The sequence below is a fragment of the Myodes glareolus genome, chromosome 2 (genome assembly GCF_982192425.1).
Source record: "Myodes glareolus chromosome 2, mMyoGla1.1, whole genome shotgun sequence".
Lineage (NCBI taxonomy): Eukaryota > Metazoa > Chordata > Mammalia > Rodentia > Cricetidae > Myodes > Myodes glareolus.
Genome location: NC_142027.1, coordinates 72,330,897 through 72,353,310, shown reverse-complemented (window position 1 = coordinate 72,353,310; position 22,414 = coordinate 72,330,897). Strand labels below are relative to the sequence as shown.

General features: G+C 47.7%; 1 protein-coding gene across 1 annotated transcript in view; it reads right to left on the bottom strand.

The window, feature by feature from the left end:
• Positions 1 to 3,237: 3,237 nt before the first annotated feature.
• Mb21d2 (Mab-21 domain containing 2) overlaps positions 3,238 to 22,414 on the bottom strand; it is a 101,923-nt gene continuing 82,746 nt past the window's right edge. Inside the window, exon 2 of the mRNA XM_087901750.1 lies at positions 3,238 to 6,065. Within this exon, the coding sequence (XP_087757876.1) occupies positions 4,801 to 6,065 (1,265 nt within the window). The 3' untranslated portion in view covers positions 3,238 to 4,800. The remainder of the gene's footprint in view (positions 6,066 to 22,414) is intronic.

Below are 22,414 nucleotides of genomic sequence, written 5' to 3'. Positions count from 1 at the left end.
AGTTGTCTTGAGAAAGGGCATCATACAGGAAAAGCTGGCCTTTAACTCACTATAGGGACTGTAAGATCCCTTATTCCTTAATAATGATCATACTGAGGGGATGCAGGAACGCCTAACAGCTAGACCGGCATCCTTCCAGGTGACTGATGCTACTCTACAGTATGGTGAAAAATGCTGACTGATCAGGCTGCACCTTGCCCTAGGTGGCTCCGTTTTAAGTGCATATCCAGAGGCAGGGTGACTCTGCACCATCAATACAGGAACACCCTCCAGCACCACCCAAGAGGCACAGGATGGTTAAAAAAAACAAACAAAAAAAAAACCTTACTCTTAAGAGTGAAAGGAGTGCAACTATAAATTCCTCACAGTCTCACTGGAGGGAAGGGTGCATAGGCACATTAAAACTCTGTCAGGGACTAGGCCTGAAAAAGTTTTGGCAACACCAGACCAAGGAAAAGGCTCCACCTCTCTCATCTAGACCCCAAAGGACACTCCACACCGTGATGGTGAAGGACCCAACTGATCTGTCAACACTTGGTACGTGCTTCAAGGGGCTGACAGATCTCCCACCTGTCCCAGCTTCAGCTCTGCTCAGCCCCCACTACTGACACAGCCTACTCAAGCGGCCACTTGTCCACCCTCAAATTCATCCAATTGGACCCAGCCCTGTCTTTCACCTTTACAGCCTCCGAGGGAGCGCTCTTCTGTAGCCTAAACTCAAGTCTATTCAGCTCAGTTCTGGCCCCATGGCTGGATCTGACAGCATCGCAGCAGCTCCCTCACCAGGGTTAATGATCTGATCTCCGCTATTCCCATCAAATCTGTCTTACATCCCTATTAGGATCCTGTTTCTGCTTCTTGGTGAGGCGTTTTTGGGATTCTCTGAACTCTGTGGCCTCTTTCACTCTAACAATTTTGTAACACACACACACACACACACACACACACCCCTTACACGTTGGGAGTGGTAGAGAGCTGGTCCGGTGGTGAAGGGCACTTCCTACTCTTTCTGAAGAGTGGAGTGTGGTCCTATTCTCTTCCTGCTGTCTCAGAGGTAGAACTCTCAGCTACCTCTCCAGCATTATGTCTGCCTGTGTGCTGCCATGGTTCCTGACATGACAATGATGGGCTAAACCTCTGAGCTGTAAGCCACCCCCAATCAAATGTGTTCCTTTGCAAGAGTTGCCATGGTCATGGTGTCTCTTCATAGCAATAAAAACTTTAACTAAGACACAAGGTCAGATCCCAGCAGCCACACCAGGTGACTCACAACTACATGCTTGTTATCTTCAGCTCCAGGACAACCAATGCCTCTGACTGCCATAGACATTTGCACTTGCATGTACAAACACATACATATATACATAATGTAAAATTTTAATATTTTAAAAAGCTGATTTTTAAAAAAAAAATAAACGGGGGAACGGGGGGGGTACTTCTCTCAGCAATGTAAGTATCTGAACCAAATAGCTAACAATGGAGAAGGTGTTACAAAGTCAGTCTGAAGAAACGTCCCGTTGGTGACAGGAAAGGATACCTGAGTGTGCACAGGGTGACATGGGAGTGTTGGCTCTCACACTAGGCCTGGACGCCTCCTCCCTGCTCCTCATACCTCTACCCCAAAGCAAACTTAACCATGTAGTTCCATGTTTTCTATTAAAAGTTTTGCACAGTAACTTCAGAAATAGACTTGTCTTTAGAGGGTTTAAACGCAAGTGACCCCACTACCTCTGGAACCAACTTTTACTTGCATCTGCAGCTCATCCACTTCAGAGGCAAAAGGCAGAGAAAAATCTACTCTTGATATAAGCAAGACTCTGCCCCCATTAAAGAGCTAAAAGCCTGTTGAGTAATAACTTGTAGATGTCTCCAATTAAAAACAAAATCAGCCACATGTAATAAAAGTATGGCTCCAGCCTTAAGGACTTTTTATTTTATTTGAAATACAAATGAGATAAAGCAATCCTCTAGGCTGCAGAAAGGCAGCCTGGTGAGAACCCAATGGAATATGTTTAAGGGAAAGGTATTAAGCAACATTCCATACATGTACCCTTGACCTCAGAGTCTCAGGTTTGTGGCCTGGACAGGAATTCTGGAGATTAAACAATGGGTGCTAAAATTACCAACACCCAGAGGTCTTTGCTCTTATCTGTGTGAAAGTTAAATATTGTGATCTCCACTATGACTAGATGTGGCAAAGGGGAAACATCAGAATGTGCTAAAACCTTATGATGCCTGTAATGAGTATTCTGAAAACCCCTATGTAAAAGCAATTAAGATGAAGCTAACTGTACTTGAGATATTGATTCTGGATATGTTCTGACAGTACAATAGACTTTAGAGCAATGGCTTGGGACTATATTTGCCCATGTCAACTGTATACCTGACTTTTGTTTGAACCTATCCAATATAATATAGAATGGCTAACGTAGATACATAGACTATGATAGGAATCAATGAAATCGGCATACGCCAGGTATGAATCCTTCATATCTATCCCAGAAAAAAAGGAACACACACCATCCAATACAGCTCAGCTTGGCGTATTTGACTAAATACAGTGATGAAATGAACCTAACTCAAAATTGATTAAAATACTGGCAATGAGAATGACCACATAAGAGAAGAGGCCTTGGGCTCAAGGTTCCATTTCCTACAGTGCTATCCGATGTCAGCTGCCATGGCAGGGTGATACCTGTCAGTACCAACATAAATCAAATGCTTCCTCCTCCGTACCCAGAAGGAGTATGTGCTTCTGTCCTGGCTCTCCACAGGGTATGGCCCCAGATGGAAGAACTGGGATTGGATGACACACCTTCATGTTTGAGACTAAAGAAATGTTGGTTTGTATCCACTGGCTTTTCTAATCAGGAGGCACATATGGATCTGGGAACCAGCTCTTAAATGAGGTTTAATGAGCTGTTTAATATCTGTGTGACAGGTAAATGTATGCCACTCAGAACATGGGAAGAAATGACAGAGGCTTCTCACTATGTAGACTTCTAGACGGAGGCAGGGTCTATACTTCCTGACCACCACTGCACTGCTAAGACGAAAATCATTTCAAGCTGGGTGTGGAGATACATAATTGAAATTACAGCACTCACAGCTCAGGCTGAAAGATCTAGGTTCCAGGCTAAAAAGAAGGGGCTTCTTAGTGAAAACGGGAGAAAAGACATGGGGGGGAGAGAAGAGGGAGAGAAATTTTGAGATTACAAAGCAATAATGACAACAAAATTCCAAGGCCAGTATGTTTCTTTTTTATTTTTGTGTTTGACTTGAGATTGTTGATTTATAAGCATATTACATTAATTCCCATGCAAAACTCCAAGACCACATATGTCTGATTCCAACTGGCCAAAATCCAACCTATGAGTCTGGACGTTCAAGACCAAAGCCACTGTGTTGCTTGACTTTTCCATTAGCAGACATCATGGGCCATCTCGATCAGCAGGCCCATCAATGGCTCAGGCACCACCATCTGCCTTCCGTCACACGAAAACAGGGGCCAATGCCCCACAGCACCTAAATCTGGTAAATCGTTTCAGTCAGAAAATAGGACTCCTTTATTCCCACACAGCCACTTAGATAATTTCCTGGTTCCTGCTCTACAGGGTAACCTGCTCTGAACAGGCATAGTGTCTTCAATTCGGGGATAATTCTGCCTGTCAGTTTCCAGCAAGGTCTCAGGAGAAATAAAGAGACTTTAAAAAAGGAAAAGGGAAGAGAAAAATCTTTAGAACCCCCAAGAAATAAATACAAAGACACCCACTTTGTCAAGTATTATCCTCCCAAGCTCCAGCTAGTCAGTGAACAGGTATAAAGCATCAAAAACTTCCCTCGGTAAGGCAGGAACCAGAACTACTAAAGAGGGCAAAACGGGACCCACAGTTAAAGGAGAACTGGACAAACGCAGAGACTCATTCTATCGACCCAGAGAACTGGACTAAATGAAAAGCGACGACGTCTCCAGAAAGGGTGTTAATGTACACTGAAACACACACTGCAGCTATGACAATGGCAAAAACTCCATTAGTGCAAATAACAATTAGAATGGTGTGCTCCTTAATAGGATTTAAATAAGGCTTCAAATAATTACCAACACTAAAACTAACATTTGGAAACCTTAATTCTGTTTGGAAAGCTATCACATCCTCCCTCCAAACCATCCAATGTTTGCTGATTCGAGGACAATTACATTCAATGAGGTTGCTCAGAAACACAATGTGCAGCGTTCTCTCTTGAAAGTTTCCGATCCCACAGAAACGGGAAACTCTTCTGATCCAAGAAAGAAACGCAGCCAGCATGCACAGGGCCTCCAGGTTCTTAGGACTCGCAGATACCCATCTCAGTGAAAACTCAGGAGAAGAACAAGGTCAAAAAGAGAACGAAAGCAGAGAAAGGGTTCGAATATACAAGAAGGAAATGTGTTCCCCCAAATCTGCCAACAGATCCACACCCAGTGTGAGGCAGAAAGCGAGAACGAGGGTTCATGGGCAGTGTCGTCTATATGGCTCAAGTTCTCCTTAAAAATGACACCATAAAAAACAACAACAATAACAAAAACCATGTGACAATAACTAGAAAACAAACAGCAAAATCAGGCAGAGTATGAAATAGTAATAATACTGTTTCAGAGCCTGCACCATCCTGCAGAACCAGGAAACTTAAAAAATGTGTCCTTAACAAATCCAATGTAAGCTGGATATGTAAAAACAGAATGACAATATCACAAACCACGCTACACCTTACGTAAGTCTTAGAACCAAGAGGAAGAAGAAAAGAAGGTCAACAAGTCACTCAGAAAAATTTATCGTCGATTCTGAAATGGGGCCTCGTGACGTCATCGGGGTTAATAAAGACCGAGATGGACTTCCCCGGATTCTCAGTCACTAGCTGCTGCAGTTTTTTTGCCAGGCGGTCATCAGGCTGATTGGGGTCCCCTCCATCCGACTGCGGGGAGGGGATGCTGGTGGTGCTGCCCCGCCGCTGCAGCTTCAGGGTCAGCCGGTTGGCTGCCTTCACGTGCTCGATGGCGGTGCGCAGGTGCTCGGCGGGATCGGAGCGCACGGAGGAGAGCTTCCGGGCGTGGAGCATGACCGTCTCCTCCGACAGGTGCTCCAGCATGTTGCACTGTGGGATGAAATAATTCGGGCACATCTTGTTGACCAGACAGTGCTGCAGGTCGTCAATGAGACCCAGCAGAAAGTGGGCTGCATAGTCTTCCTGAGCCAGGTAGCTGGCTGGGAGCCGGTCACAGGCCCAGAGCATCATGCTCCGCAGGTGATAGGGGCTGATAGCCTTGGGCCTGGACAGGAGTTTGATGATGATGGCTTTGCAGGCCTGGTAGGCTTGCATGAGACTACCCGAGATGCACTTCTTCAGCTGCACCTCGCTCCTGGCGAAGGACAGTCGCCACTCATTGTCCTTCTTACCCTTGTAGGAGCAAGCTGGCACCAAATAAAAGCCACTGATGACCTCTTCCTCGGTAATCTTCCCATCCCAGAAGTGGTTCTCCATTAGCCAGCTCTGGGCCACCGCGGGCCAGCCTTTGAAGGACACCACAGGGACTATATCGTACAACATGCGGCTGCTCCCCACGCCCAGAATGATGGAGATGATGGTCCCGTTTTTTTCTACCTTTTCTACCTTTGGCATCCCTCGCTGGGGCTTCTTCTGGATCTCTGAGAGGACAATGCTGATGGAGTCGTAGAACCAGTCGGCCACTTTGGTGGGAGAGAAAAAGTAGTTGGTGGCACCGTTGATGTGATCGGCGATTGTGCAGCAATCTTTCCACTTACTGATGGTCCCCTCATCGAAGAGCCGGAGGCTCAGCCAGGAGTGGCACAGGGCTGAGTGGCGCATGTCGAGGGTCACAGGCTGATTACGGTCATGCAGCTTAAGGGCTGGCACCAGGAGGGTAAAGTCCATGTCGTAGTCAGTGCCCCGGGCATAGACATTCAGTTCATCCAGGTCCAGGTCCACCACACCTTCTCGGACTCCTCCGGAGAGCAACAGGTACTCGTTAGCCACCGGGAGTTTCTGATCTAGCTTTTGCACCATCCCTAGGAACAAAAGGAGAAAAAAACTATTACAGGAAGCACATGGCCGAGGTGCGTTAATAGGAAAAGCTCCGACCTCCAGGAAACACATTGGCGCGAAACCAGACCTCAGGCGCCCAGCTAACAACACTGCTGAGGGCCTGCCCTTTCCCAGGTGAAGGGCTCGGTGGGGTAGTCAGCGAGAGCAGGAATACCACTTGGGTATCACCCAGGCCTCCTCTTCCCCAGCCATCCCCTTGAGGAAGGGACTTTCCACATGCTCAGTCGTTCAGGCTGAGAGCTACCATACGCCCCGATCCTCTTGACCTTGTACCGCCAAAACTCAACCCCATCTCATCTGATCCCGTGTTTCTCGCCGCTGTCCCTGTTCTCCACGCTACGCTGACGCCATCATGGGAAGTCAGCCTCGGGTTTTGCCAAGGCAGTCTCGTTCACCAGTTCCTTCCCCCAGCGTGGATAGTTCTCAGTGTGACTGCAGAGACTTTCAAAGGACAACGTGTTCCGAACTCTAGCACATCGTCTGACCTTTCCTCCTGGCACCTGCCCAGAGTTGACAAAAGCTATGGTGACTTGGTGGGTAAGTCAAGGCAGTGTTCTGAAACAGCACCGGGGGCAACGGTTCTTTCTCACTGGCATGTGTGATTTCTACTGAGAGTAATAAACTGCAGGCTGGGGATGCAGATCAGGGGAGAGGGCTTTGCCTAAGCATGTGCAAGGCCCTGGGTTTGGGTCCCAGCATTACAAGCACATGCATAAAGTAATAAACGGGCAAAAATCCAATTTCACTTAAGAAAATCCTTCACGATTTGGAAATAAATGGGTCATAGGAAGAGGGGAAAGGAGGGAAAAGAAGAGCAAGGAGAGTGGTTAATACACACACACACACACGTGTGTGTATGTGTGTGTGTGTGTGTGTGTGTATGGAAAGATCATAATGAAACCCACTGTTTCGCACAATAAATACACTAACAATTTTTAAAGAACAAGAATCACTGATGAAGAAAATGGGCAGTTTCATTAAATCTCACTTTCTCAGTCACCAGACAGATTCCATTTCCCATCAGTCATTGACTTCCTCTGCTCACACTCAAGTCAGGAGGCTGACATCGGGAAAAGCACTCTGGGACTGAGCTGTGTCTCCCCTTCTAAGTGCCCTTCCTAGGCTCCCTCCCTGGGGTACAGATGCTGGAAATGTTCTTCAGTAAATATCCCTAACTCTACCTCAGGGGTGACTTCTGAGGTCCCCCAGCTGTGGCATGGCACCCTACCCAGGCAAGCACAGACTGAGGTCCCCCAGCCTTGACACTGCCCTCTACCCAGGAAAGCACGGGCTTCACTAGAAATCACACAGAGGAATTTTATCTTCCTTTCAATATGGCTGAAGAAAGCCAAATTAGCAATAGGTAGCTGGGGACCCATCACAGCTGTTACCGTGTTTAACTATCAACCTCCTCTTTTCTGTAATGCAGGACTACTAACCCAGGATTTAGTTGTTAAAGGATCAGATTGAGCCCTCTGATTTCAAAGTATGTTACGAACTCTGCTTTGGAGTCTAACAGCTTTTTTTTTTTAAAGTAGACTTGCGTGAACTATAACTAAAAACTCTCTTCTCCTTCTGCTGGCCTGGGGACGCTGTGGCCACTTGGTGCACATATCCTTATGGGTTGGGAAGTGGGAGTGTGGTAAGCTAAAAACTCCCTTTCGCCCTCTGCTGGACTGGGGAAGTAGTGGCCTTTACCAGCTGCATCCATTCTGCCTGCCACAGAGGAGTCTGATCGGGCCAGATTCTCTGAATGTGGCTGACATGGGGGCTGACTGGGAGGCCATTGACAATGGCGCTGGGTCTTGTTTCGTCTGCATGTGCTGGCTTTCTGGGATCCTGGTCTGTTTGAATGTTCACCTTCCTGGACCTGGAGGGAGGAGGGAGGAACTTGGACTTCCAGTGGGGGCAGGAGGCCCTGACTGCTCTTGGGACTGGAGAGGGAGGAGGAGAGAAAGTGGGGGGAATGGGAGGGTATTGGGAGGAGGGGAGGAAGTGGAAATTTTTTATAAATAAATGAATTAATAATAATAATAATAATAATAAACAACTTTTCTTCTTAAGGAGTCAATATAAAGCGCTTGGCCAAACTCTTGAATTCAGGAGTTAGGCTGGTTTTGAACACCGCTTCTCTCAAAAGATGCAGAACTTCAGCAGCCCAGGGAGCGAGCTTGGTGCTTCGTTTCCTAGACTCTCAGAAGCTGGGAACTCACTTGCTGAGGCAGCATTCATCCTGTGATGCCCACACTTCCATTTGGTCTTCTTGGGCCTGCTAGCCTGCAGTTCTATAAATCTGTGATGACACTCCAGGGCCCTCCCCAGCACTAGCCACTCCCAGCAATCCTCTTTGCAAGCTTACCTGGGCTTACATTTAAGCCACGCTGAGCTGGTATTGGCTATCATATCAGACAGATTGCCAGCGGCTGGGAAGGACACAGAGGGAGGGGACGTTCACTGCACCACTGGATGGGAGGTTGGTTACACAAAAAGTGCACCTCTGAACAGATTCACTTTTGCCGTCAGTCACATCTGACCTCAGGGGCAGAGCACCAGAGGAGGCACCAGCTTTCCCGTGTTGGCCCTCCTGAGAAGCACTGGCTTCTATTTGTTCCTAAGAAACTCTACAGGAAGGCCGTCTTCCCATAGTCCTGTAGGTCAATGATTCTCAGCTTTCCCAACTGTTGCAACCCTTTAACACAGTTCCTCCAGGCGTGGTAATCCCAACCATAAAATTATTTTTGTTGCTACATCATAATTTTGCTGTAATTTTGCTGCAATATTTTTTGGAGATAGAGGTTTGCTCTATGCTTTGGCTTCTTCTTACTGTGTAGTTTCTACGGACAAAGACCTTAATGTTAATCTTGACAGACAAGGAGCCCTTAAGTTTAGGGGGTGAGCTCCACGCCACCTTCAGAACATCAAGTTAAAGAAGAGAGGTAAGCCCACCTCCCCAAGTCCCAGTGGATAAACTGCCATACTACACTACTTTAGAAAGCGATTCAATTCAGAACAGCTCCTGTTGAAACAGAGACCTGAAACCAAATTAACGCCATCATTCACATACAGGGTACTAGACGGTTAGCAGCACAGCATAAGACACACAGTCCTATCTTCAAAGCAGTCATTAAATAAATACTACGTGGGTAAGTGGTATCAGTGTCTAGGTAGAGGGTCCTTTAAACACACATACATACACATTTGTGCACAGACACACACGCACACGCAATGCTGGAAAACAGTTGTAAAGTTTCAATGTCTTGTAACTACAGTTACACGAGATACATTATCTTTGGTTAGGTACATAAGTACCTTGTACGATCTCGGAATATTGTTGGTTTGGGATAAGGGTGCTACCACTTGCTTGTCTTCAACTCCTGTGACACACACACACACACACACACACACACAATTAAACAAACAGAACCTTCTTCGAGCAGTGACTCTTAATGACGGGGACAGTGTGGGATGGCAGTGATAGAGCCCTCTGTGACTCTGAGACACCCGCTAGGGTGACAGTGGCCTGGGCTGATAAACAGTGAGGACATGCCTGTAAAGACATCACAGCTTCTTCTCTGCAGGAAGACACACCTTTGTCACGCTTTCGAGATCCCAAACAGCATCATCCTTAAAGGTGGGCGGGGCTATCTTTTTCTAAGAGCCTCGCCATCTACAGAATTCTTAACGGTCCAGTGTGTAGGTTTTGGCATCTCTCATTCATATCCAAAAAATCATTTGTCTGGGGTCTGTCTGTCTTTCTGTCTGTCTGCCTGCCTGCCTGTCTGTCGGGGGGGGGAGGGGGTGTGCGTGGGTGGAAGGAAATATAAAAAAAGCAAACACCCAGGATTCTGAGAAGTAACTCACTGAAGGCTTAAGTGACGTAAGGGAGAGCACTGCCCTCTTCTCATACATGCCACAGAGGTCAGAGGGTCACGTGCATACTGTTCTCTCTGTGACAAGGACCCAGCTTGACTTGAATGCAAAGTGGCTCGGAAAGAAAGCAGCTCAGCTCTCCTGACAAAGCACTGGCTTTGTATTTTTGCTGCTGGAAGCTTTACTGTGACCTTGGACCAGTAACAACAGATCATATCTAGCTACCTACATTTATCAAGAAAGAATGGCCCCAACTGGCCTTGAAAATGCCATTAATATTCCCCGAATACATAGACTGCACAATGCTGAAAACACAGAGGGCTCTCCCTGGTGGGGCCACCCAGCTCTCCAACCATCTCCTAATCACCGCTAACACTCTCATTATGGTAAGATTGTCTAAGCCAAGGTGTCAGTTTTATTTTGCACAATTGTTTAGACAGCTGCCCGTAGCTTCACTTAACATTTCAAAACTCTGATTAAAACTCCAGGCATGGCTAGGGTCATGACTATTCAGTAGTGTATATACAAGAGAAGGAATACCCAAAAAAATGTCCCCTCAAGAACTTCCTTGGTCTTTGTCCATTTCGACCCTGATCAATATACGTGAGTGCTGGGACCAGAATGAGAGACCTGGGTGGGTGTCCTGGGTTTGTCATTTACAATTTAGATGAGACCAATAAGATATTTAAGATTCCCGAGCTTCCGATTCCTTATTTTAGCAAATATGCAAACCACCATTATAGAGTGGATACCAAGTATCTAAGCGTATAACAGTCATAATTCATTTTACTTGTATGTGCTCCTGTTACCACCACGGATAAGCACAGCAAACCAGACTCACTCCACCGAGTGGTTTTGTACATCTAATTAAAGCCATCTAACAGATGCCTCTAGCACATTCAAGGCACACAAAAGACTAGATGAAGTGAAGTGAATAGTGTAGCCTCGCCTGTGGATATAACAAGACTTCTGCTGGCCCAGGGACGTGTCCTTGGGTGGCACCATGTTGGTGGACACATAGTTTGGCAAACAGAAGGCAAGCTGGACTCACCAATCCGTCTGTGATCTGTGGACTTGAAAGCCTTGACCCGGACTAACAATAGCCTTTTCACCACCTATGATAGTGACGGGCGGCTCTGAGGTGTCCTCTCGTTCCTAAATCAGGCAGTAGCAAAGCACACTTGGCATGCAAATGAGCAGAGCCAATGAAAGCGAAGCCATCGCTAAGTCCAGCAACGCCTGGTAGTCAAGGTTTTATTTTCCCACGTCTAAGACAGACTTCGGAATCGGGAGACAACCGCTTGTGCAATGTATCACGTCTTTCAGCTTTAAAGCCTCATTAATTACACCACGGCCCCTAGAAGGGCTGGCAGCACACATGCATAAAACGGTGTACTGTTGTCAAAGAGTCAAGTAGGGTAAAGGGAACCAAAAAACCTCACTATTTCATTATTTTCCTTTCAAATTGAAGTTCTGAAAGTCGGTGGCCTTTTCAAAGACTTCTAAGCTATTGTAGCGAGCAGGAGGGTTTCAAGTCTGTAGGTGTACCATGGGCATGATTAAGCTCGCTTTTCTTAAAACTGCAAAATAACGACTCTAAGTCTGTACGGTACCCATGGTGAAACACAAAGCACACAGCTTGCAATTAGCGGCTGGTTGCTCAGATATCAGTCAGCCAGTACCCCAGGAGTCCAAACTTGTACAGGGACACACATTAGCAGCACTTTCCCCACGTAGGAACACTGAGCTCAGTTGGGAGGAAGCCCAAAAAGCACAGCTTCTGTAACTCAGAACTTACTGGCGAGACTCGCGAGTCTTGGCTCCACACCGCCGTGTTCCAGAATGAAGAACACTCATTCCTCAGCAGCAAAGACAGCAGAAGTGAGAGCCAGTGTTAGTGTGGTGACTACGTTAGAACCGGAAGATTGGTCGGAGACCACACGCAACACGGTCAAAAGCCTCATCACAGAGACCTGCAGACTTAAGTTAGCCGGGCCCAGCCACCTCTGCATAAGAACCAGGAGGTCACTTTCCACAGCTTTCTCTTGGGGTTGTGTATGCCAACTAGTTAGTCACTCTGAAATGGGCAAGTTGAGCTTAGTGGGGAAGGAAAAGGACTCAAGGCTTGTTTAACTTAATCATGCATGGGATATAAGGATTACACCCACAGACACTGGGAATAGCTGGGTCAAGAGAAATGGCCTCCCATGCATAACGCTTAGGGTTTTGCAAGGAAGCCAGATGCTGACTGTATCCATCAGGAGAGCTGAGAATGTGCTGGGTAGTAAACTCCTGCAGGCTGGGACAGACACTACAGCGACTGGCCAAGCTGTGTACTAAGATGCGGCCTGAAACACCGCTTCCTCTTACCGGTCCTTCTGACACCTCCGGGCAGGCGGTTGTCCCCTCTTTACAGCTGGGGAAATCAAGACGAGCAACGGAGGAGAAAACTGTCCCCGGCTAGGAGATGGGAGTTGGGAGTTGGGAGTCAAACCAAGCGGATGGCCGACTTTCCTATCCCACCCTGCTTCCATATTACCCTCTCACAGAGGAAGAAGACCTCACGTGTTCAAGTCTTTAAACGACATCACAGTATACAGAGGACGCAGGGAGAAGATGGCTTTTCTAGCCAAAAATGGGGAGAAAAAAAAAAAAAAAGAAACTACTTCTACACATGATTTTTAAAAGCAACATTAGCTATGCCGAGAAAATAAAGAATAGGAGGCATACCCAGGGGTCACAGGAAATATCCCCCCGGCCCTGCCCCAAGCTTCCAATACCTGGTTAAAGAGCTGGACCAGGGCCGGGCGGGTAGTGGCGCATGCCTTTAATCCCAGCACCTGGGAGGCAGCGACAGGTGGATCTCTGTGAGTTTGAGGCCGGCTTAGTCTGCAAGAGCTAGTTCCAGGACAGGCTCCAAAGATACAGAGAAACCCTGTCTCAACCCCCCCCACCCCCACACCAAAAAAAAAAAAAAGAGCTGTACCAGGTATCCAAATAACAAAATCACTAACTGCATCATGGAAGCCCTGCCCAACTCTGAAAGGTGGCTTTGTTCTTCCATGGAGGAACAAAGTTAGACTGTGTCTAACACGGTGACACTCGAGTATAACATCCCTCTCAGGTCCACTGAGGAGTAAAAAACCATGAGGTTCCTCTAAGTTCTGCGAAGGAAACCGAGCCACACAAACACCGGGAGGAGATGGAGGAGCGCGGAGCAGAACAGCCTGCTCCATGACAGCCCACGCCGCCTAGGCAAAGAGGCCACTGCTCATCAAGGCACCGAGGTGCAGCTGTGGCCCGGGAGAGGCTCAGGTCAGCAGACTTTTAAGTTCCAGGTCACACGGGGCACGGAGGGAGGGGGAACTCTAAAAAAAAAAAAATTACAACTACCGTTGGCTAGTCAAATACCTCACCTTGATATCAGTTTACTGAGGAACATTTCCAAACATACGCGATCGTGAAGCATGTTTCAAGAATTCTATTTGCCAATATCACTTATTATCCGATTTTTCTTCTCCAGTAGCCTAAACATCATCTAATTTCACCCACGAACACTTCAAGACATCTAGTGGATAAGGACCACAGAATACCGTATCTGGCATTGTCACACTAAACAAACTGAAGGGAGATCACGATGCCCTGCTGTGTCCCCCCAGCATGCTCCCCAGTCCTCCTGCAGCAGTGACAGGCAATTCCCGCCCTGTGACGGTTTCCTGCTTCCGGTGCCTCCTGCTGATTCAACCACACCATCAAGTCCAGGAGGTCACGCCCACAGCACAGCCTGGGAGAGGACGGGAATCTTTGTGATTCTAGGAAGAGTTCTCACAGCTTCCTAGAGTGTCCAGAAGGGTCCTGTCCTCCTCAGCTTACCCACCACCTGGCTGGCTTTTCCTCCTTCCCAGCTGCTTCCTGCCCTGGTCCCAGTCCTGCCACAAGGAACTGGCACCTCTCGGAGGCCCAACTGACCACAACAGCAGTCATACAGGCCAGCAGTGATGAGCCACTTGTTATATTCAGTTAGCACATGGAACATCTCCCTGCTGTATGCCTTCCCAAATGAGACCTGAGAAAAACTCCCCCCAAAGGTCACTGGGCTCTCAGATCCACAAGTGTGTGTTCCATATGTTTTAGTTAGCATCTTGTCCGTTTATTTACTACCTCGTGGGTGATCTAATTCTGCTGACCAGTCAACAGCACTGGATTTTCTGCATCGTTTTCAGAGTATGAGGAGTTCATGTCCTCCCTAGGGAAGGGTCTCACGTCCCCCTTAGGTATGGGTCTCATGTACACTTTAGCTATGGGCCGTTCTTATTTAGTATGGAGTGAACCTGTGGAGAGTAAGCCTTGCAGGGTGCGTGTGGGGGGGGGGGGGGGGAGGCAGCTTCCACCTTGGACTGGCTCTCCCCGTTCCTCTGAATTCTGTGAACTAATTCCAAACGCACAATCCATCTCTCCATTTTCTCTCACGCCAATTATTAACTCTTCAGTGACCCACTGGTTCCCCTATGTCTATTAACCTACGCATCTGCTAACAACGTATGTTCTGCAGATACAAACTGCACAGATGAATAGATCATATACCCTGGAGAGAGCTGTCCTTACAGAGGATGAAACTGGTGGGCAAAATGCTCTAGAACGACAGTGCCAATCTGTTAAGGCATCAGACAGACAAGAGAAGCCCATTAACGGAGCGACTCTGAAATAGTCTAAAGCCACAGCCTGTTAATGGGATGACTATGGAACAGTCAGAAGCCACGGAAGTACTATCTCTCGTTCTCTGATGGCTTTCATAAGACATTCCAAAGCAGCAATTCCCAACCATCAGTCCCAGAAAGCACTGGATGATTACGGTGTGATCAAAATTTGAATTTCCAGTAACCACCAATAGGTGGCATCCGTGCTCCATCCATTTACTAAGCAGTTATTGCTGGCTCCGAAATCATCAAATCCTGAAAGAAAAGCTGGAGGCAACCAGAAATTTACTAGACGGATATGCCCCTGTAGGGATCAGTTTAAAACCATCACCCTTAGATTAGAGAACCTAGATCAGTGTTTCTCAATCTGTGGGTGGCGACCCCATTAGAGGTCAAATGACCCTTTTGCCAAGGTTGCCTTAAGACCATGAGAAAACACAGATATTTACATTATGTTTCATAACAGTAGCAAGATTACAGTTATGAAGTAGCAATAAAAATAATTCTGTGTTTGGGGGTTACCACAACAAGAGGGGTCACAGTGTTAGCAAGGCTGAGAACTGCTGTCCAAGATGCCTCCTGATTCATAATTGACATTTATAGCCCTAGAAAGAAAAAGTCTAGTGTGGGGGTGCAGCTCCATCAACACAGAGCCGGGGCCAAGAGAAATTCTGTCCAGAAAGGCAGCAAGCTAGGGTTAGATTCGAGGCATAAAGCCTCGTTGGAGAACACAGGTTGCTGGCTCCCATTTGCTGAAACTGCAATTTAAAAAGTAAAAAGGACCAAATAAAGTCTCCCACGCCAGCCAGGCAAAATGAGACTCTGGAGAAGCAGGAGCCCGTGATGCTGAGACTTTAGAAGCCCGGATGACTTTAAGGGGAGATGAATTTTCTAAGCAGGCTTCAGTCCAGCTTAGGAAGAGCACTACTGTCTGACAGAACCGGCTGGGGCCCTTTTCACCTGTGCTGTGGATGGGACTATGGAAAACTGTGTTCCTCACCCAGCAAGTGAAGACACAAGGCTCCTGGACGCTGAGCAGCAAGCCAGGCACACTCACCTAGCCCTTTGACCTCAGTTAGACTGAAACTAATGTGTCCTCCGCATCATTACTTTGGAAGAAGGAAGAAAGGATATGTTATCTGGATATCTCACCAAGGTGCCAATGTATTTTGCAACAATGAGCTCAAAGGTCTAACGGGGAGTGAGCATCTATGGATGGTTTTCCTGTTATGTCTATAATAACTGTATACAGAGGGCCAACAGGTCCTTATTACCCAGGGAAATAAACACACATCATTCCGGGGGGGGGGAGCTGCTTTTAAGTGTTAATAATCATATATTTAACAGCTATTAACCAGTTTTCCATATGACTTATTAATAAATACCCTGCCTTTACTTTTATCTCAAATACTACTATTCCCTACTTGTTTATAAGCAAAACGCTATCCTTAGTTCCTCCAATTTGAAAACAAAACTGACGAAGTTAACGCGCTTCAAGACTTTCCACAGCATAAGGCTGGAATGCTAAAGTTCAGACCAGGACACGCTCGCCCACATCTACAAGCCAGGTGGGAGACGGCAACCAAGCTCTGGGGCAAGAAGGCCCAGGAAAAGGTGCCTGCATTCCATCTGGTAACAAAGAACAGAATCGTTTTCAAGACAGAATGGGCTACCTCGATAATTACGTCCAATATCAGGAACAAAACATACTTCATTGAACTTGAAGATGCTTGCATCAAAGAAAGTTAGACACTGAAAACAACCCGCCACGCCCTCAATGGAGGTGCACTGGTGCAGGTTAGAGGCACAGGCGATCTTGGAAGACGGCGATGTATTGCTGGATCTCAAATCCGCATCTGCCCCATGAAAGCAAAGGCTAACCCAAAGGCCACCCTTCTGATGCTTACACGGGAGGTGGTAGGAGAGCCTCGCTTCTGTGCTCTGCGCTCCCCGAAGGATGAAGAGCGGCGGCCACCATTCCAGCTAGACGCCAGCCATGATTCTGAGAGGAGCATGTACCCACGGGTCCTTTGACACCCCTGTCGTCTGACCCCAAAACAAGTTGGAGATCCCAGATTCTAGGGAGTGGAACTGAATACAAGCATGTGTTGCCCACACAAAGAATGGATGAGCCTGTTACTGGAGCCAAATCTGACTCCCGGTATTATTACCAACTGCCATGGTACAGATCAGAGTGCAGGATCACACAGCCAAAGGTTCTGGGAGCAGAACGCCAGAGTATCGGACTGGCAACCCAGAGCCCTCTCTCTCTCTCTCTCTCTCTCTCTCTCTCTCTCTCTCTCTCTCTCTCTCTCTCTGTGTGTGTGCGTGTGTGTGTGTAACTTTTGAGTCTTTATGTTATACCTCAAAGGGCAGAAACACAACCTTTCAGGAGATGTGTATTTCAAACTGTCAAATACAGAGGTTTCTCCCCCAATCTTTAACCAAAGTTTAACTGCAGAGAATCAGGACTGTGAGAGCAGAGTGGTTATTCTCTGGATTATGGAAGGAGGATATAAGAGAGACGTTTGGAAGCACAGCTCTGATTAAATTTCAGGGAAAAAATAGAAGCCGCTTTATTTGCTTTATTTGTCGCAACTGTGAACTCAGTCCCACCTGGACCTTCCCAGGTGTCCATTTTCCTTTAGGAGGGAACAAAACCATGTGCTTTGTCAGGGTTTTCCCGATGGTTATGTCCGCCCACATCTTTAGCTCCTTCACCAGCCAGAGAGGGGCCGATCCATCATCAGCCTGTACAGAGCGCTTATGCTGAGAGTCCTCCAGGAGAACTGGCGGAACACTCTATTCTGAAGATGGGTCAAGGAGTATCAAGTGTGTGGATTGGCAGCACAGCAACAGCCTGTGGGGATGGCACAATTACAGTGCCAACCTTGAAACCAAAGACGCCACGGATTGAATCGTCCAGATCCGCCTAGGTCTACAATTTCCAAGGCCATCAGCAGCTGAATTCTGACTCAAAGGAGTAAATACAGGCATGCACTACATTCACACCAGGCACCTTTCAATGCAATTAAGTAGAAAAATGAGTACAGGGTTGAGAAAAGTCATTGAAGGAGATAAACCCTGCTGTGGTCTAATTGTGAGGCAGATATCCAATTTCCAAGATAGTGGCAAAAGCACCCAGATCCTTTTTTTTTTCTCATATGAATGTAACAGCTTCCAACTTTGAGATTAAAAACTCACTCTGGAAATTCTAAGTCTTGAAAGAGAGAGGAAGGAACCTGGGGAGAAATCCTCCAGCAAAAAAACTCAATTTTTGTTCTAGCCCCTGGAGGGTGCATTTCCCTCAGTCTCCACTGGAGGGCGCGCCTTCCTAAGTTTTCCTTACAGTTGGACAGGCTCAAGCCCAACAAAGAGGAGCCTGAAAAACTAAAGGTTTGACATAATTTTGTATAATTCATACGTGATTTTACTGATATACTTTGATAAATGTGTCAGGATACTGTGCTTCATGCTGGTGAACCTGACACCTGCATGCAGCTTGCAGCAACCCCCCTTTAATGGGATGCTTCAGATTCAGGATGAAAAGAGGCCGAGGGAAGATGCCCAACAGATAATGTAGATGGTGTCAGCCACATGTTCTGAATTCGGGGTCACAGACAAGCCTCAAATTTATGTGCTTTGCAGAATTTGGATAGACTACTTAACTGCACTGTGTGGGGGTTACTGTGTGCAGGCGCACAAGTGTGGGGGCTACTGTGTGCAGGTGCACATGTGTGTGTGGAGGCTGCTGTGTGTGCAGGTGCACATGTGTGGAGGTTACTACATGTGCAGGTGCACGTGTGTGGGGGCTGCTGTGTGCATGTGCACATGTGTGTGTGGAGGTTGCTGTGTGTTCAGGTGCACGTGTGTGGAGGCTACTGTGTGCCGGTGCACATGTGTGGAGGCTATCGTGTGCAGGTACACATGTGTGGAGGCTACTGTGTGTGCAGGTGCACATGTATGGAGGCTACTGTGTGCAGGTACACGTGTGGAGGCTACTGCGTGTGGGTGTACATGTGTGTGTGGAGGCTACTGTGTGCAGGTGCACGTGTGTGTGTGGAGGCTGCTGTGTGTGCAGGTACACATGTGTGGAAGCTACTGCGTGTGCAGGTGCACGTGTGTGGAGGCTACTGTGTGCAGGTGCACATGTGTGGAGGCTACTGCTTGTGCAGGAGCACGTGTGTGGAGGTTACTGCATGTGCAGGCACATGTTTGTGGAGGTCAGCGGCTTATGACGAGTCCTCTCCAGTCACCCTCCACCTTAAATATGTTAAAACAAGGTCCCCTGCTGTCCATGGACTTAACCAATCAGCTGGCTGGTGAGCTCCTGAGACCTCCCTGTCTCCAGCTCCCCAGTGCTGGAGTTGGAGATGGGCAGTTACACCTGGCTCTCTACGTGGGTCAAGGATTCTGGACTCTGTTCAGTGGGTGCGAAACATGTTACTGGTTCTTCCCCAGCCCCAATGACTTTTCCACTTCAGTTTCTTCACTTCTAAAAACATGGAGTTAATACTATTTATGTCACATGGCTCCTGTCAGACTTGATTAAAAGTTTCATAAAGCTTCTTGTACCATTTCTGGAGCTTGGAGGATGCTGGGAAGATAGAAATTCTTTGTTGAATATGAGTCTATTCACACTACTCAGGTCAATTAACAACACTGACTTTTAGCATGAACTGAACATGTGGGTTTTTCCGATGTGTGTGTGTGTGTGTGTGTGTGAGAGAGAGAGAGAGAGAGAGAGAGAGAGAGAGAGAGAGAGAGTGTATTAATTAGCTTATTTTCTACCTATTCAGTCAATTCACTTCTCTTCTGTGCTGCATGGGCTCTGGCTTGTGCCATATGCATGGTTGTGCTAGAGAATTCCTTAGGATTCGATTTGCTGGGCCTGCTCCTGGACTATCTGCTTTGGTGGGTCTGAACAATCTGCATTTCTAGTAACTTCCAAGGTAGCAGAGGCTGTCAGTCAAGGACTACACTCTGAGGACCCCGGATGAGCACAGCCACAGAATTTAGCACCAACTGTGTGAAAACAGGGAAACCAGAACAATCACCTCAGACCACAGCCCTAGCCTTCCAGCGATTCACTATGACAAGGGCAGGCCTGGCCATCCATTTCCTCCTTTACTCCGTAGGGAGGAGTAATATCTAGGGATGAGGTCAAAACAGAGTTGAAGAAGGAGAGGGATAAAGCAAGACCTAAGAAGAAAATCAGCTGGGCCCACTGGCTGACACGGGACAGCACAGTCCTGGGAAGAGGGGGACAGGAGGTTGAGGAGTTCAAGGTCACCCTCTCATGTAGACTAGAAATTGCCCTATCTCAGAAGATGAGGGGGAGGAGGAAAAGAAAAAGAAAGAGAGGGAGAGAGAAAGGCGGGAGGGGGGAAGAAAGGGGGGAGGGGAAAGAGATGGGAGAGAAGGGAGAGGAGGAAGAGAAAGCAGTCATTACATTGCTGTTCTTAGTGTATCTTGCCCACGATATGTAGTCAAAACACTGCACCTAATCACCTACCTAAAACACGTGCCCTGGTCCTTCAACCAGCAGGTGAGCAGGGACTGGAGCTCCAGGCACCATGGTCAACACCATCGCCCGACATGGGGCCAAGAACAAGGCACTTCCACTCCACTTCCAGAGAGCACCCAACAGTGCTTGGAGCAGCGCCTGCCTTGCCCATTACCGGTCGCCGGCATCAAGAGCGCCCAGCTTTTGCCTCCTGCGCAAACGTATTTAAACCCAGGTAGCTTCACAACCGTTACTGCTGAAGGCGACATATCTGTCATCATGAGACGGGTACACCCGAGCCGGGCATCATCGATTCAGCCGTCAAACATCTGACATCCTGTCTCGGAAATGTCTGGTCTTCCCTACAGACCCCAATGCTGTTGGATGTCCCTGTCACCTGCCAGTCAGGACCTCACATCTCATCAGGGATAGTGGCAATGCCCCCAAATGGCCTCTTCTCCCATCGCTGCCACACAGCATCATCCCCCACGGGGCTTCTGAAGGACCAGCTCCAGTTACAACACAGCCCGCACAAGCCCTCTGGCCGTGCCCCATCCTTGCAGCCAAGACCTCTCACGCTCAGGCCCATCTCATTCCATTCCTTGCCTAGACTGCCCCTTATGTGCCCCCTTGAGCTGCTGTCCCAGAAAGGATTCCCCAAAATATGCCGCCCAATCAAACACTGGCTTGGGTATTCAACCTCCCATTTTTTTTTTCTACACTCTCTTTTGTTTTTAGTCTTTGTTTGGCCCCGTATCCTTGACTACTGAACTCTACCTCCTTTAGAAGCTTTTTTCTCCTAGCAATCTACCACCTTTCTTCTCTGCACAGCACTTTGCGTAGGATGATATCTTATAAGCTTTACAGTGGGACAAAACCATGCATTTCTTCAGGATGGAGACTGCTGGTCTATGCCCTCTTGTGTTCTTAGCTGCTGGTCATTGCGTTCTACGAACAGCCTGCTGTATAACACGAACTGACAGGGACAGGACAGGAGAACTGGGCAGTGACGTCAACACACTTCAAGCACTGTCATTTCATACACAACTTTCTCAAAAATGCTAATATTTTGTTCACCAAGGAATAAGAGTAAACAAAATATACTCAAACACAGCAGAACACAGCCGCCCCCCGCCCCCCGAGAGCGGTGCCCATGGTCTCCCCAGCCAGGCTGCACCCAATGTTCAGGGAACTGGTTCCCTTTCTATTCACTCTATCCTTGTCCCCAGATCCCAACATCTAAGTCTCTTTCCAACAAGCCATAGTGTACAGATATTTTGTGTGTCTGTGTGTGCATATGTGGGTGTCTGTGTACTAAGGCAGGATCATAGTTATGCAGTTCTGACTGGGCTGGAAACTCAAGGCATACACCAGGTTGGCCTTAAACTTACAGATATCCATCTGGGTCTGCTTCCTGAACCTTCAACCAACTTTTAAAGGTAAAACCCTATGTGGGCGTGATATTTGTTAGTATTTGCTAATTGCTTTCGCTAGTTTTCTGGCTGTAAATTCAATCGCCCATGACCCAATCTTTCCAACAAGTTACATGAGTTTGGGAATGCAAGTTTGCAGAACACGCGGATGTCAGGACTTTGTCCGCTATAGTTTTTGCATAAATGCCTGGACCACGCTCCACACAGTCAGGGAGAGAAGGCAGATCACCTTTCTTCACGGCCCCTCGATGAAATTTCCTTGCCTGTGCAGTGTGCAGGGCAGCTGGGGGCGGCGGGGAGGGGGGGAGGGCATGTGAGCCTCTCTGCGAGAAGCTGTAGCTTCCAGAAGGAATGATCTTGATGCAGACCGACTAACCCAAGCTAACAGGGGCACAGGGTGGCTCTGAGTTTTCCTAGAGAGCTGAGTGCTAGCAGAATGTTGAGGCCAGAGCCAACCCCGGCCCTTCCCTGCCCGGGCTCCTGAAGACAGCATGAGAGTGGACAGAGACAAAGAAGGGGGAATGGGAAAATAGTATGGAGGAGCTTCTTTTCTTGGGGGGGAGGAGGAGATGAGACAGGGTTTCTCTGTGTAGCCCTGGCTGTCCTAAAACTCGCTCTGTAGTCCAGGCTGACTTCGAACTCACAGAGATCTATCTGTCTGCCTCTGCCTCCTGAGTGCTGGGACTAGAGGTATGTGCGCCACCACCTGGCCATGGAGGAGATTACCGTACTTTGCATGACTTGGGCATATTACATGCTATCTGATGTAGCACATACAAAAGTCTCCTCTTCGACCTTAGCTTGAA